The sequence below is a fragment of the Echiichthys vipera genome, assembly GCF_963691815.1.
Source record: "Echiichthys vipera genome assembly, chromosome: 1".
Taxonomy (NCBI): domain Eukaryota; kingdom Metazoa; phylum Chordata; class Actinopteri; order Perciformes; family Trachinidae; genus Echiichthys; species Echiichthys vipera.
Window position 1 is genome coordinate 27292386 of NC_139826.1, and position 17690 is coordinate 27310075.

Genomic DNA, 17690 nt, shown 5'->3' on the forward strand with positions numbered 1-17690 from the left:
CAGCATGAAGCCACTTTGTTATTTTGTCATAAACCACAGAATCTCTTGTAATTCCTGGAATTTGACTGACAATTTCAGCATTGGACGTTACCAGCTAGACATTCCTGTTGCCGTCATTGTGTAAATTAACCTCTACGGCAATGAGCGGCTCTATTCACACATGGGCTCAATCGGACATTACACAGACTTTGTACTAGGGAGCTAGCAGTATGCCGCCCTGTAAGTGAGCTGATGTTCGACCCAACTGATTTGGACATTTGTGTTCTCACATACAGCTCTGCCAAGTAATATCAACATAATTTCAGGTTTGCAGCGAGTCTTTCTCTAACTCCCTGTTCTCTTGGGCAGAATTCCACTCTCACCATCGAAGAATTTCACTCCAAACTTCACGAGGCCACCAACTTCCCTCTGAGGCCATTCGTCATTCCCTTCCTGAAGGTAAATACTAAACAGATTTCATGTAAGATAAGTCTGATGTCTTCAGTAGACACGCTGAGCGCTTCTGTCCAGAGTGATTGTGTCTGTGCAGATACTGTTGGTATGTATGTATACCATGCATCTGTGCTCCTTCCTTTTCTGCCTCCAAATAGAATAGATTCATAGAGAGGCGAAGAGGGAAACCTTGTCTGATTACCTTGTACTGTTATATAGAAAATAGTGGGATGTGCTTGTGAATGTCCATTAAAAGCATTGAGTGTGAGTGTGAGTGTGTCAGACCTCCTGCCGTGCAATGATCCTCCACATCTGGGACATTGCAGAAATGACTGCGTTATATCAACCAGACAGGTCTGAGAGAGTTATTTGACAGCACTGACCCACCCACACACACACACACACACACACACACACACACACACACACACACACACACACACAACCACACACACACACACACACGTCAGCACACCCTAGAGAGAGACACATGGCAGAGGAAGGTGTCATGGGCTCTGTCTTATCTCATCCTATCTCTTCATCTATCACTTTCACCCCATCTATCTATTATTATTAGTATACCACCATGAGCTTCTAGCTCACCTCATAACCACTTAACACTCTCCTTTACAACGACTCAATAAATCTTTATCCTACAATGACTTATTTCATTCCTAATTCAAAGATGTCTGTCTTCCCTCTCTTTACCACTGAAGGCAAACCTGCCCCTGCTGCAGAGAGAGTTGCTCCACTGTGCCAGGTTGGCCAAGCAGACTCCAGCTCAGTATCTGGCCCAACACGAGCAGCTTCTCCTGGACGCCAATGCCAGCTCACCCCTCGACTCCTCTGAGATTATGCTGGAGATGAATGAACATGGCAAGAGAAGAACCCCTGACAGGTAGCATATCTCCATTAAAAAACACATATACACACTCTTCAGAGGCCCGCATACTTTGGCAGACTCTCTCACACACACTGTTATATATGAATTATTTCAGGGTATTTCAGAATGCCAAGCGACAAAGGGAGGCTATAAATCCTCTGTGCGGGAGGCGGAAGTCTGGACAGCCCCAATGCCAGGCTGGCTCTGCCAGCTGTCTGGGCGGGAGGGGTGAGATAAATGCACTGTAGGAAAATAAAGAGAGTGTTTGAGAAGCAAAAGAGAGGGAGAGAAGAGGGAGTGAAGTACATTAAATGTCTTCAGCAACAGCTCAAACACAGACAGAAATACCAACACTGAGCAATGGTGTGTAATTTCTCCACAGCGCTCTGCTTTATTTACCCAGTTAAGAATGACACACAAAATAATTAGCTGGCATTTCCATTTCTTCCCTTTTCTTCCTTCTGCTCTTACTGGCCCTGTCCTTTTATGAACACTTCTTCACCTCTGTCTCTCTGTCTCTGTATCTGTATCTGTCTCTCTCTCTCTCCGACTGCCTGACCTGCGGGCTCCCAGCAGTGGTCCATATGTCAGGGATGTGTCCAGATGGTGATGTGCTGACCGTAACACTGAGCACATCCTGAGTGGGGTGTGTGGGGAGGTGGGAGGTGGCGGTTTGGATGGGACTAGTAGGGTTGGAGCTGAACGTGCAATCTCACTGTAATCCGCACACCTCCGCCTCCTGACCTGTGGCTTATGCACAGCAGGAGGGGCTCAGTGGAGGAGGGTGGTACAGGCTGGGGCAGGGCCACAATCGCGCCAGCTGTTCCTCTGAGTTGTCAGATACTAGAGCCGCGGATGTCTATGAGTATAGCCGACACACACAAATATACACATGGATAACTGAGCACACACACAAACACACAAACACACACATAGACACAAACACACACGCACACACACACACACGCACACACACACATACACACGCATCATCTACATGAGGCAGCATTGCATTTATTCGCCTTTGATCCCCAGGATGATAAAAAAGTGTTTTGCATCCGAATGCCTGGCTATTGCCATCCAGCTAAACAGATTAATATCAACACTCCCATTTAAACTGTCCAGATGGCTTGAAAACACAACCTCTCGCACACACATACGCACACACTCGCTGACTTAAAGTACACAGACACAAATGAGTGTCACTAAACATCTGCCAAACACACAGCATTCAGCCCATATTGCCCCTTAAGCCAGAGAGCAGGGTGGGAGGGAGAGGGAGAAATACTTGCAATCTAAGAGTCGGCTGAGGGATATTCAGATTAAGAGCTTGAGACACAGCGTGTACAGTTGGACTTTGCTTTGTTTGATACACATGGTGTACAGCTGTGCAAAGGCTTTAGTGGAGCACTGCCTTACTGTAACTGAACAAGCTGCTCTCAGTAGGGACACATGTGTGAGTATGTGTGTTTAAATGAAACTCCATGTGGGAGTCATTGAATATAAAAAACATGTTTGTGTTCTTTGCCAGACACTCCTTCAACAGGTAAACTCCACACTACTAAATGTTGTTATCTCTGAAAATGAACTGTTTATGGTAAACACAACAAATCAGACATCATGAAGATCATATCTGTCAAATAGTTTGGCATGTTTTTACAGCAGACAATTTTTGGGTCACTCTGGTCTTCGCTGGGGCATGTTTTTCTGCACTATGAAGTAATCCATTGGCAGTGCATATTTAGCCTGGCAAAGCCATCCCACAGTTTTTGCATTACTCATTGTGGTCTGGCAAGGCCATAGATGGACTAGAGACTGGAGAAAGATGAAGTAAGCTGCACAAAAATTATTTCTCCCCCTTCAGACATTAACATGGTGTCAAAAATCTCTTTCTGAATAAAACTGAGGTGAGAAATGAGGCATGTGGTGGCAGATTTTTTATAAATGAGGTTAGTCAGCATCAAAGCAATTTTTGATTAGTACAGCGGTTATCCGAAGCAGCTGAATCGATTCTTGGGTGGACATTTGTGGAATAATGGTAAATGTGGTAGTGGAAACCGAGCTTATGAGATCCAGTCTGGCTGGGAAAGAGCATTGCATATTGGCAAATAAACACTAAACTGTACAACAAGGATCCGTTTTGTTGTCAGTTATAATATACCACACATCCCACTGCTGGAAAAAATGCTGCAGGCCTTAGTTTTTGTCCAACCATTCAACTTTTATCTGTGTTGTTTTTAAATTCTGGTTGTTTCATGTCTTTGTTAAGAGAGTAGTTTGCTCTGGGTCTACTTTTTTACACTGTATACTTCTAACCGTGTGGTGCTGACATTATCTGCTGCTTGGCTTAAAGACAGAGGTTGAATACAGGTATATTTACAAAGACAGAATTAGTATTATACGGTATTTCACCCTTTAACAGTCAATGCTGATTTTAACCCATTCCCCTGCCCTCTTCTACAGGACCAAAGACAACTCAGAAAGAGACGGGTTGCACCCAGAGCACCTAGCTAAAAGGCCCTGCACCATCAGCCCCAGTCAACGCTTCAGCCCCAACACAGGTCTCCCAGCTCACCCGCCTCCCAACGGCCTCTCCACACACCCTCCCAACGGCCTGCCCCACCCGCCCAACCCCCAAGTGGGACCCCAACACTACCGCTTAGAAGACATGGCCCTGGCGCACCAATACAGAGACGCTTACAGACATAATGAACACCGTGATGCCCGAGACAGGCACCGGCAGACAGGTAGGACGGCTGCATTCAAGGGGTCAGATAAATATACAGTGCTCTGCTATATGGTCAAGACTACGGATTGGTGTAAGTGCGTGTATGTAGGAAACAAAGGACAGTTGTCAGTCTAGTGTGATTATCTTTGGCAGTGTGTCTATATAAAGACCACATCCATACATGCCTATATGCTGCAACTGTGGCAACCATATATGCCCTCCTTCTGCTTTCCCAAAAGGAAAGAGACAATTTCTTGTTTCTTTCAAATGTTCTCACTGATTAGACATGAGGCTATAGAATTGGCACGTGATATGTTATTTTGTTTGAAATTAAACCTTGTTTAGTAACTTTATGATTAATAAAATGCAAGACAATAAAACAATAACAAAAAAAGAAGAGAATAGAAAATAAGTCTGTTCCACCCCACACCAGAAATTGATGAACTCTCATCCACCCCACAGACACAAACTACAAACATGGAGAGAGACACAGTAACTTATCTTAAGTGTGGGAAAAATAGAAACATATTCAAGTTACTTTAAGTTGTTTAGTTGTGAATTATCTTAGCTCATCAATGAAAACATCCTCACCAGATCTGGAGGTTATTCTAGGTTAAAAAAAACAGCACAACCGGATGACCTGAAGTTTGATGTGTCTCCACGTCACTCACAGTAAGGACTGGGTTTAGGTCCAGTTTCCCATTGTTAATCATTCAGTTTTTGTTCAAAGGTAGTTAAGTATCCAACCTGTACTGGTAGAGTATTTTGCTGCTTGAAGTCAAGATTCAAGATTCAAGAAGCTTTATTTATCGCGAGGGAAATTATTGTGCAACAGTTTCAATACAAAGGTGGGAAAGGATCAGAGTGACAATGAGCTAACAATTCAAATCAAAATAAAGCAGTAAAGCAATAATGCAGTATATCGTATACTGTATGTGCTAAATCTGAACCATCTGTTTGTCTTTTAGCAGTGCATGGAGCCCGCCAAGAGGAGGTGATCGACCATCGTCTGACAGATCGAGAGTGGGCAGAGGAATGGAAGCACCTAGATAATGTGCGTATCAACACGGTTGCCATGTTTAATGTCAACCACCTCTTTGTTTCATACATAAACATCATGAAGCAGTGGAAAACAGATATAAGAGGTCAGCAGGTGATTTAAGTTCAGTGGGACTGGAACTGTTGAAAGACAGCACAACCTCCGTCCCATCTGAGTGTGCAGCTGACGGACAGCCGACCGTAGAGGATCTGTGTCGGTGTGCTGAATTAAAAGACACCTATCTGACTTCCTAGCACCCAACTCCAAGAAGACAAAAATCATGTTCACTAGACACAGACAAACACAGACAGACACGCACACACAGAAACAGGGCCCCAGATGGAGCTCAGGACCCAGCAGAGCGCAGCTCCAGCTGGGGAGAGCAGCTGAGACAAGAGCTGCAGTCATGGAGAGAACCGGCCAGCCCTGGCCCCCTGCCAAATTAGAAACACTTCACTGAAATAAATATAGCTAACTCAGAATGGAGGGAGGGAGTGGAGAGACAGAGGGAAGGAGGCAGAGACGGAGGGAAAGATGAAGGGTAATAATGATATGGATTGAATGTCAACCATGCTAAACTCATTTAGCAGACCGGGCCGGGTCTGGAAACACAGGGCACCGTGGAAAAAAAGTGACACTGTTTACAACAGAGAGGGAAGAAGAGAAAGAGAGGAAATCTGTTGAGTTGGCAGGGAACAAAGCAGAAGGGTCCAAGGAATTGGCTCAACTTTTTCATCAGCAGCCCAGCTGTTACATTATCGTTGTTGTAATGCTCTTAGACATTGACTACTGACAAGCACACACTCTATGGACAGATAGAATGAGACAGAAACACACACATGCAAACATGCTTGTGTGCTAGGTAGTATTTATCTATAGTAATATCTTTCCTTTGACCTTTCCTTTGGTGCTTTGACCTGTGGAGTTTGGATCATTTCAACAACTACTCAGAAGATGATGAAGTTTTAGCTGTTTTCTATCAGTTTTGGAGGTCCTGAGCATGTGTTTGGGACGTAAGGATTTACATTTTTAACCAAATGACGAACTTCTAACTCATCCTTAATACTGTCCTGTTGCAGCTTCTGAACTGCATCATGGACATGGTAGAGAAGACGCGCCGCTCTTTAACGGTGCTGCGCCGATGCCAGGAGGCCGACAGGGAGGAGATGAATCACTGGATTCGGCGCTACAGCGACGTGGAGGAGATGAAAAAAGGTGGGAGCAACGGACAGCACTGCCTTCCTCCTCCTCTTCCTCCTCCTCCTCCTCACCACAACTCCTCCTCCAACACAGCTAGCAGCAGCGAGTCACTGCCCATAGGAACTTCCTCGGCTGCTGAAAGGCAGACAGGCAGACAGACAGGTAGACGAACACACACAGGGTTTGTTTGGCAAAGCAAAACACTCACAGCAAGGTAGGGCCTATTTGAAATGCTGGAAATGCCTTAATATATCAATTTAGACATAAACAATTTGTTTGATTAGCATATTGTTTGGCAGATTTACAAATTTGAGCTCATACTGTGAGCCAATACAGTTGCAGCACCCTGGATCTTTAACCAACTGATTGCACCTTTATGCTGCAGCATGCTCATTCATAATTATATTCACCAACTCCCGTATTCTCATTCTTTCCCAGAATTGATTGGAAAAGGTTGATGACAGCTTGTCACACACATAGTCACACACATAGTTTGTATTGGTCCCAAAAATCTATTTGGAAACTCTACGGGGGTCTTGTTGTTGTGTGTGTGTGTGTGTTTGTGTGTGTGTGTGTGTGTGTGTGTGTGTGTGTGTGTGTGTGTGTGTGTGTGTGTGTGTGTGTGTGTGTGTGTTTAATCGAGACTGAGTGTGTGCCTGCTTATGTGTTTCAGAAATCCACAGAGACTTCTTACACAGGCCTCCCTCAGGATACCTGCCAGAAGAAATCTGGAGGAAAGCTGGTAAGAGCCAAGCATCCCCTTCTCTCTATTGTCTTCATGATTGACCTCAAACAGACTAAACACACACACACACACACACACACACACACACACACAGTCACCATCATCAGTCTTCACGGCCCTCACCTTGGCCACAGAGACTGACAGAGCAGAGGCCTTACAGCCGTAGGTTCATCAGGCCAGAGGATTGGAGGCCCTCTGTGTCATTAGGGCTAAAGGCTTACCATCTGTCACCACTATGAAAGGCCACTGCAGTTAAAGCTGCAGTGAAAATGCAGTCACCTGGCCCAAGGCAGGCCAAAGCAGCGCAGCAAAGGTTGGAACTTAATTGGTCTCCATTGGACTGAGAAACACATGGATTTCAAGTTTTTATACCTCCTTTTCATTGTGATCGTTTTCTTGCCTCATGCACAGTACACAAACGTATTAATGAAGTGAATCAAATACACATACACGGACAAAATAATCTTGATCACGGTTATTATTTTTGGCTCAGTTTGTGGCCTAAGGGAAGCAGGTGGGAGTGTGGCATTGCACAGGCCTTCTTGAATACTGCATGCTAGAAGGAGCCAGTCCCAGGAGTCATCTGGCTCAGCCCTTGTTCCACTCCAGTCCCAGCACTATTATGTTGCAGTCATACTCCAATACCCTGCGGAAGAAAGATGCTGCTGCTGTCGGCAAAATACTGTGCTGCATTTTCACCAGCAGAAAAAGCTATTTTAATTGCAGTTGTTTTTCATTCAGGTACTACAAGCATCCCGCTCTCCCCAGCACTAAAGCACCTCCAAAACAGGCAGGGTGAGTAACATATCTCACTCCCAACATCTCACCTCTAGTTCGTGTGTGTGTGTGTGTGTGTGTGTGTGTGTGTGTGTGTGTGTGTGTGTGTGTGTGTGTGTGTGTGTGTGTGTGTGTGTGTGTGTGTGTGTGTGTGTGTGTGTGCGTGCGTGTGTTTGTATTTGTGTGTGTGTGTGTGTGTGTGTGTGTGTGTGTGCGTGAGCATGTGTCACCTCTATCTAAGCAGCCAGGTATATGTAGCTGCTGCTCCGCTTGCTTTTAATTAAAACCAGACACGTATTCTCTGGTCTGGTTCAGGTTGGGAGACTGCAGTGCCTTTGAAAAAATAAGATCTGAAGTGTGAAAAAGCAGACAGATATAACACGTCTCAGGGACTTGCCAAATCCCTGTGGAATTAAAACGTTAATATTGCTGTCCCCGTGTTTTCCATTAAGTGCTAATTGCCCCAGCATCTGCTATGTGGTCTCCTTGATAAGAATTAATTAAATTTGCAAACTAATCTTAGTGGTGCATGCATTAGGCCAGATAATTGAGAAGCCCGGGATAATGCAGATAGGGTTTTCTGCAAAGCACAGAAGGAAGAGGAGGAAGAGTGGGATGTTTAAAAAAAGGAGTAAAAATGAAATGGAGGATAAAGGTAGAGCGGGAATGATGGGATGAAGGAAAGCATTGAGACATGTGTCTGAGTGTGACTGTACAGTATGTTGACAGAATACTAACTTTTTTAGCATAGGAATCAAGCTCAGATGTGCACACACAGCCATGCGCGTATACACAGCCATGTGTTGGATAAGGCTCCCCCACTGCCTATCTTTTTACACAGTAGTTTGAAACAAGTGGAGTGGAGTGGTGAGGAAAAGTGACAGTTATTTATGGGTTTTCTCTCAAACAAACACTGACTGGAGCAAATAGGGAGCAGTGGCAAAAACCATATTAGTCTCACCTTCTAACACACCTGGATAGCCACTTTTTGGCACATCTTGAGGAGGTGGAGTAGGAGGAAGAAAAATGATTTAATCTTTAAAGATGTTGCTGTCTTTGATGGCACAAGAAAATTACATTTTAGAGGAATGAATGTGCTGTGATTACAACATTCCATATTAGCATTTGATTAATAAATAGTGTATATTTGGAAATCTTTTTCTCAGGTGTATAAAGTCCTATGAGAAATCCCGTACTGTACATTTGTTGTGTGCACAGTGAGGCCAATAATGAAAGATGGCAAAATGTAATCAGCCCTGCCTCTTACTGAGAGGAGACTGCAGGAAGTTTCTATTTTAGACTGCCATCTGGAAAGTCTACACACCTGCCTGTTGTGAAAACACAGCCTCCTCACTCATAGAGTTTGTGCTCCTGCTGGAAGAACAAAAGGCCCCATGATAAAATTGACATTGTGTATCTCCGCAGTGGGGATACACATGCCCACTGCTGGGGAAATGATTCACTCTTCACTGTCTAACAGATTCTATTAAAATGATTCCCTTTTTTGACAAGATGACAATCATGCAAACAGGGAATCCAAGGATGTTGTTTGAACAGCCAAGTTAGTGGCTAAACTTTGGAGACATCTGCTGTTGTCAGCACAGGAAACGATTGTGGCCAGACGTGTTTGAATTAATTATTGAAGTCTGGCTGTTTCCCTTTTCTGGCAAAAAGTTTTAAATCTTGGATGATGTACATCTGTTTGCTGAGATACAACAAGATGGCAGCTTGAAGAGCCTCAATAAAGGATGACAGTGCAGACATGATGGGATGATGGTCGTAAACACTAACCTCTCTCTCTCTCTCTCTCTCTCTCTCTCTCTCTCTCTCTCTCTCTTCTCTTTTCTCAGAGGAGGCAGTGAATGAGGTTAAGCGACAGGCGATGTCAGAGCTGCAGAAGGCGGTGTCAGACGCTGAGAGGAAAGCTCATGAGATGATTTCAGCTGAACGCTCTAAAATGGAGAGGGCGCTGGCCGAAGCTAAGAGGCAAGCCTCTGAGGACGCACTAACAGTCATCAACCAGCAGGAGGACTCCAGTGAAGTGAGTATCACAGACCCCCCACCCTTATTTCGCCTCAATCTCCTCTCAATAATTCCTTCCTCTGTCACTCACTCTTCAACAATCTTTTAGCTCCATCCATCCTTGTTTCCCCTATCCTCTTAGTAATCTTGTATTGTGTAATCTATACAGCTGGCTGCTCTTGGTTTGGTCTGCACCATGTTGTCATCATTACTGCAGAGGCAGTCCAGAAGTGTGTGCAAATGATAGTAGACAGACCCAGATGTTTGGAGCACAGCGCCAGACTGAGGCCATTACAGAGCAGTTGACCACCACCTGCTGGTAACACAAACCAGTGGCATTGGACTTAAACTCTTAAAATCAAATCCCTGTGCAAAGAGAAACAGAAAAAAATTATAATATAAAAGACTAGTTTATAAAAAAAAATGACTTATTTTAGGTTTCAACATGTATATATGTATGTAACAAAGAGAAAATGACTTTCCTGGGACAAAAAGAGACTTATTTCTATCAACCCACTCTCTCCCCACTGTCTCACCAGAGCTGCTGGAACTGCGGGAGGAAAGCCAGTGAGACGTGCAGTGGCTGCAACACGGCTCGCTACTGCGGCTCCTTCTGCCAACACAAAGACTGGGAGAAGCACCACCATGTCTGTGGTCAAGGCCTGCAGGGGATGCCAGGGGGCAGCAGTGTCCCTTTGGGCACCCCCTCCTCTTCCTTAGTGTCCGCTGGTGCGCCCCCCACCCACTCGGAGAGCACCCCACCGGGAGCCCTGTCCTTGGCAGGCCAGAGCAGTATTGCAGGAGGGGCTGGCAGCGGCAGTGGAAGTGTGTCTGCCAGCCCCAAGGAGAGCAGTTCCAGCAGTGCCTCTCGCTCCACAACCCCAGCTACCCCCGCCCTACTAGATGCCACCTCTCGCTGACGTCTGACGCCGATCCCTTCCCTGCAAACCGATGCGACGGTGCCCACACTCCACATAAAACCAAACTGAGGAATCTTCATCGCACACTGCTCCCTTTTCTCCCGTCCTACTTCAGTCCTTATTACCCTCTTATTTGAAGCTCTTCTGAAAATCTGTCACTACCTGATGACCTGTTTTTCAACTGGTCACATTCCCCAAGAGGTACTTTTTCTGTATTTGTCTCTTTCACAACCACAACCACAAATAGAAAGATTCCAATCTGGGGTTCAGTGTAGTGGAAAGCATGTAAAGTGTCTCCTATCCTTTTGATCTGTCACAGAAACATATCAGATGTGTTTGCTGATAACATGAGCTTTGACTTGAAATGTAAGCACGTTAAATACTGTCCGCATAAGGGCAAAAGACAAGGGCTGTGGTAAAGCAACATTGATGGGGGGATTACTAGACTTATTAGCATTTGGATTGGATTTCCCTTTGTTTTAGCACCATTGAGAGAACAGCACTCAGCCCTGAGATGTGCACTACCAGTGGAAACAGTTCAATCATGCGGCACTTTTTCTACAGTGTCCTTAAGGAGACAGGCAAGGACAAAATACCTTTTTTCAAATAGATGAGGGAAGGGAAAAAACCTGTGATGCGATTAATTCCTCAGAAACACAGCTTAGTATTTATTAAATGTTTCTTTCTGGCTTTAAGGTAAAATAAAGAAAAGTCCAAATATTCTAAATAAAGAATAGTAGTGATGATGCTGATGATAACAATGATAATGATATGAAAATAAATTAATTTTAAACTGCTAACTACCTTGCTAGCGAGCCAAGAAAATCTACACCGGACTCACCTCTCTGCACCATTGTGAACCCAAATGAAATCAAAGATGAAAAAAAAAAACATGATCCAAACCTTTGTATTACACTGCCAAAGTGAGTAAGTAAGTGGTAAGGAGAAGCACTCATCTTATAACCAAACGCAAAGCAACATCACCTCCTCAGCAGATAAGCCAGCCCTGAGAGGACCAGGCTGCGAGAAGCTGCAGAAAGGGACCCAGAGACAGTCAGACATTTAAAAAAAAAACTGTGACCTGCTTTGATCTGTAGCTGCCTCCTGCAGTCAGGAAAAAAGTACAGCGTTTCCTCAGTGATGGCCCAGACTAGTGAATATGGACGATGCTGTGAACTTGCTTACAAGAAAGACTTAATGAAATGGATGGAAACCCTGCCACAGTGTGATTTATTTTGTGAATGGTAACAGAGAGGGGGGAGGGGGAAGCAAAGTAAAAGCTACACAGCCTCAAAAGGAGATGATACATGGCAAAGGAGCTGCCAAACACCTCAAAACAAGCTTGAAAACATTGTCCGAGAAGGCAGTGCATACTGCGGAGACGTATGAGAAGATTGTTTGTAAGTCGTTTTTTAAAGCTCCACAACAAGGAGATATTTCAAGGAATTGCTGTAACCTTTACATTCACTCCCTCCTTTTTCCAAAGCATGATAAACAGAAGAAATAGCCTAGTAAAGGGTGGTGTAGACTTGGTTCTCCTCTCTCTTTCTACCTCCCCTCACCCCACACATCCCTTCTTCGCTCCTCCCCGACTACTTGACTCAAGTCTGCCCCTTAACCCCCCCCCACCTGCTTTGGACAGAGCCTTGAAGCAGTCTCTTGGGAAGGGTTTTGAACCTGCTTGTAGATATCGTTCCTCTTTTCAAACTTCAATAATGTCTCTTGTCGCTGATGTCCACATGTGCTGCCCTTGTGTATATCCAGAAAGATGGACTTTGTTTTTGCTCTTTTTTTTCATTTTCCTCCTTTAAGTTTGGGCTGAACAGTGAAGTCAGAGCAAGGAGGACACTCGCTTATGAGAGGAAGCCCTGCATTGTACTTATTGTTTGATTTGTTGTATCTATATTAATGAGATGAAACCCCTCGTGTAGAATATTTTGTATTGCTCGCATTGTAAGACAGTGAGAGGACGGAGGTGCAATATGAAGAGAATTCAGCTACTGAATGGAACCTCAGCAACTGCCCATAGGGTGTCATATAATATAGATACATATAAATATATTTAAAGTAACATCAGTAACTTAATGTGAATGTACATAGTATTTAAAGAGGTCCAAAAATGTGTTTGCCAAATAACAGAAACCTTTAAAGTTTAATGTCCAGATTATGATTTTCTCACAGTACATTAGTTTCATAATTTTATCAAATTTCCCTTTTTTTTGTTTCTTTCATACAAGTCAAACAATTTCAACATTCACTCAAAGTGTCATGTGGCCCTGAGTGGAGGGGACTGTTGGTCACAGAGGTAAATTGGCTCCAAACAGTACCACAATACATGTAGCTGAAGATGGATGAGAACAGATTATGGGTGGATGGACACTACACTAGACTTCCAGAACATATTCTGAATTCATTAATGCATTAATTAGGCCTTAATTTACAATATTTGACAACAACAAGAAAATGTTTGACAAGTAATAACATGTTTATGTTTCACTTTAATCTCAACAGTAAGTGCTCAATTCACCCCAGATCAGTTTATCCTGCAGGAGGGGACTCAACGGTGTGCATTGACAAAAAAGCCCAAATTATAGTCAATAGTTTGAAAAAGAAGGGGAAAAAAATGGTGGCTCAGTTTCAAGTTAAGCTCAATTCAGACATGATCAAACTTGATATATCATGTCAAGTGTTCTGTTTTTGCTATTAAGTGACCCCCCTTCTCTCTTGGTCCTCACCAACATGTGTGTTCGAGTGTTTGTTTCGCCCCAAGATGCAGGACAAACCTTTACTGTAGGAATAAGTTATATGCCAGTGTTAAGCTACACTTAAGCTCAAAGCTAATTGTCATACCCAAATTTTTGGAATCCATTCATTCATCTTCAACCGCTTATCCCGGGGTCGGGGTCGCGGGGGGTGCTTTGGAATGTTATTGTTTATTTATAAAGATGCAGGTTGAGCATAAGCTGATGGTCTGGGACGAGTCTTTATTTCCAGACCAAGAGAGTCTCAAGGCATTGACTTTGAGCAACAAAGGGCCTGTAGCAACAACTCTAACCCAAATTTAATATTGATCATAAACCCTACAAATTTGGCCGCTTATATACTTGGACCAAATGTGGAAGAAAAATAGATAACTTACTTTTTGCAGTGAGTGGCATAGAAAACTTATTCATCAACAGATAGATAATGGGACTTATTTTATTTGGACTATCTGATACACATCATTTAAATTAGATAATATGCAAGGTACCCCTGCATCTGTGTGTAGAGCTGATGTATGTGTATTACAATTACCGTAATATGGTGTTGACCTCAGCCTTTATGTGTCATTTCCTCCTTTCCCCCTGATGTCTAATTCCTCCACTACTACCCCAGACCCACTCTTAATAACCCCCCTTCACACTAGCTACCTCCTGTGACCATACAGCTAACCACCAGGAGAGGTTGACCTGGACTTTGAAAAGCTGGGCTGAGAGCAGACATGGAAACACACGTTCAAAAGTGGTCAAATGAATCTATCTGAAAATGATGAAGAAAAGCGTTGAAAGGAATTGCCAATACTCATGATGTGGAGGAATACATGAGGAGTTCATTTGCAAAAAGGCATTCTTACAATGAATAAATGAATGACAGTTTCATTGACATTCCCTTGAATAGAATAAAAACATGATTTATGAAAATGTCAAAAAACAACAAAACAACCCAACAGCAGTTTGATGTTCCCATGATTGCATACATTTAGTAAATAATGTATAAAAATATATAAAAAGGGATGAATTTCCCTTTGCAAATGAACGCTTCGTTTATTCCCAACAGAGCTCACCTGTTTGATCACATCCCACTAACCAAACTGATACTGCTGGAATATAGTATTAGGTAGCCTACACATACAGTCAAACCTGCATATTACCAAACTGAACACAGAATCAACCATTTGCCATTTGTTGTCCAAAACCAATAAAAGCACAGACCAAAGTACTCTATTGCCATAATAGGTTTTAACACAGTGTGTATGTACAGACCAGAAATAATAAGGTTAGAGCTCCACTACACCACTTAACCAAAGTGTCTGAAATACACACAATCAGGGCACAAGAGTGAAAAGCATGCTTAAAGAACCGGCTGAGTTTCAAATGTGTAGAATTCTTATTCAAGCAATCAGACAACAAGTCTACATATGGAGTTGTGCTTTGTAAAATAGTAGCATCTCCTTTAGAAAGGCCTACTGATTGTGTGCTCTTACAGTTACAAAGCCTTGCAGAGATAGAATGAATGCATGGCGGGTGTGCGTTTGAGTGTGACTGGATGGTGTGTGTGTTTTTGTAAAAAAAAACAAAAACTAAAAAAACGTACCTTTTTCTTCTTATCTCTGTACAAACTACTTGAAAATTTCAGAGCTTTAATGAAACATCCCAGACAGACTATAGTGGCAGATCAATTCACAATATGTAGCAACAGCTTTGTGCAGTAAAATAACGTGTTTGCGTACAACATCCGCATCAAAACACCCTTGTAATGACAGTTTCATTCAACTCTTAAATGCTTTGCGTGTGCCTCCCTGTCTGCAAGTAAGCCCTCAGATAAACTAAACAAAGCCAAACCCAATAGACCACTTATGGATGACCAAAATGCAACCAGAAGCTACAACTTTTCTCTTTGGATTTCACTTTGGTTTTTGTGTTATGTCCCGGCAGTAGAGAACTTCAACATGGTCAATTTTTCGGGACATGAGGCTGCAGTCTGACTGTCCTTCATTGAGATTCTCTGTCCTGATTTCATCGGGCAGGATTCAAAAGGTTCTGTTCAACTGGATTCAATTTTCATTACCTCATGAAACAAACCAAAACAACAAGACAATGATTTGTACTGAGGTGTCATATATTTTTCTCTGTGAAAATATCATAGATGGCAAACGCATAAGGGCTCTGCTGAATATCATCTAAGGGTCTCCGAACACTTTACATCAGCCACTTTTCTGTTTGTTGAACTATGTACATGATATGGGCAAATCGCATGTTTAGAAAAGGCAAATATGAGCAAGTTGGCATTTATCTCTCCCTACCCCAACCAGTAACTCTACCAATGAAGTTTCAAGGCTCATCTGATGTGATGGTGACACGTCCTTCCTGTGAAACAGGCACTGATGAATAGCTACAGAAGAAAGCTAAAGTGGCAAACAGTGGAGACAGCACTTGTTTCCCCCAAAGCCATGGCTCAGGATGGTCCTGTTTTTACCTTTACATAAATTGGAAAAAAAGGTTTATATATTTTTTTTTTGTGTAGGGAAGCATTCTATACTGTATTGTGCAATACATTATCACAGAAAAAACATGTTTCTGTAGGAAAGGTTGGCGCTTTGAAGATCTTTCTCCTTTGTTTTATTTTCCTTTTCAAAAAGGTCCTGTTGCCGTTTTTAGATGAAGTTAACTGTGCCAGAAGAATTAAATTCTGATTTGTATTTATTTCTTGCATGCTTTCCTCCCTGTTGCTAATACCGCTCTTTAACTGTTCGCTCTGTTGGATGTGTGAAGCTGTAAAACATTCTAATTCAGGTTATTGTCTGTGTTGAACAATGTAACTGTGTAATTAAAACATGAAATGAAGTATTCATCACTCTCGTTGCTTTTCTTCAAGTGCAGGCATACTCTGACACGATCCTCCATTGTTATTGAATCACTACTAATGCCAAGTTATTATGTGAACTTCAGAAGGTATATGATTGCATTCCCTCATGTCTACGGAAATATGATAGCAGCTGGCAGTGGTGTCGCCTTACAGCAAGAGGGTTTCTGTTTCGAATCCCAGCTGGGGCCCTTCTGTGTGGAGTCTGCATGTTCTCCCCTAGTCTGCGTGGGTTTTCTCCGGGGTTCTCTGGCTTCCTCCCACAGTACAAAGCGTGTTAGGTTAATTGATGACTCTAAATTGCCGTAGGTGTGAATGTCAGCTGTATCGTGACCCCGATAGGGACAAGTGGTTGAAGCTGGATGGATGGATGGATGGATTCTTCCAGCCCTTAAATTACTTAAATTGAAATAAAGGGGGGGGATGGATGAATAATTAAACTTTGCACTTTGCAGTAATTCTTCCAATACGTTATTTTCATATTCTCAAATAGGCCTAATACACATATAATACTTTACATACAGTTCATTGTTTTCTAATGTCCAAGTGTATGTTTATTAAATACACTGTAAAAGAAAAGTAATTTCTCAATGAAAACACTTTGACATGGCACAATAAAATTAAAGATGGCTGAATTCCATTTAGCTCCATCAGTTTCAGGGTCCTGGTATTGTGCATGCCAGATCACTGTCACACTGTCATGGCTTACTGGGACACTGGACTATAACGGAGCCATCGTTAATGTTATTAGTAACACCTGTGCTTTTCCTGCCATAACCAGTCAAAATGTTTGCTCTGAAAATCAGTCTATTATCCACGCCTTCAGGTACCTTAAGCCGTATTTACAAGGGGACTAGTATTACCGTGGCATGTGGGATAAGAAAAGTCTGTATTTCACTCTGACAATGGCACCTGGATATGATGTCAGGGCTCTGTCAAAACTTTAATTTTAATTTGCCGGTGCAGTTCATATGACCCCAGATCACAGTGACGCCAACTCACATGGGACTAGCATCATCACATGACCACTGTGTTTGGTAAAATATAGGAGTAATTTGTGGCGGAAACTTTCCTTAACAAAACATTATTACACTCTACGTCCCCGTATGATGCTTGTCCCGTGTGACTAGGGCTTTAAAATGAAAAATGCAGACTTGATAGTCTTGCAGCATTCCTTAAGGAGTAGAGAAGTAAATGACCAAATGTCACCAGGGTTACTAGCCTACAACACCCCATTATTGTTATTTCCTGTATTTCAAGCTCAAATTCAGTTTTATTTGGAAGAATTATACTAATTAAGCTCACTGTAAATAAATGTAGAA

At 42.9% G+C, this 17690-nt stretch overlaps 1 protein-coding gene across 3 annotated transcripts in view; it reads left to right on the forward strand.

Moving 5' to 3' along the window:
* The window catches only part of cbfa2t3 (CBFA2/RUNX1 partner transcriptional co-repressor 3), a 42801-nt gene extending 26482 nt beyond the window's left edge, over positions 1-16319 (forward strand). For 2 of the 3 annotated variants that reach the window (XM_083913135.1, XM_083913136.1), the window contains exons 4-12: positions 349-438; positions 1149-1330; positions 3779-4062; positions 5012-5097; positions 6162-6444; positions 6956-7024; positions 7769-7822; positions 9655-9845; positions 10366-16319. In XM_083913135.1, coding sequence (XP_083769261.1) covers positions 349-438; positions 1149-1330; positions 3779-4062; positions 5012-5097; positions 6162-6444; positions 6956-7024; positions 7769-7822; positions 9655-9845; positions 10366-10746 — 1620 coding nt within the window. In that variant the 3' untranslated portion in view covers positions 10747-16319. The remainder of the gene's footprint in view (positions 1-348; positions 439-1148; positions 1331-3778; positions 4063-5011; positions 5098-6161; positions 6445-6955; positions 7025-7768; positions 7823-9654; positions 9846-10365) is intronic. The other variant, XM_083913137.1, reaches the window with a different exon arrangement.
* Positions 16320-17690: the final 1371 nt, after the last annotated feature.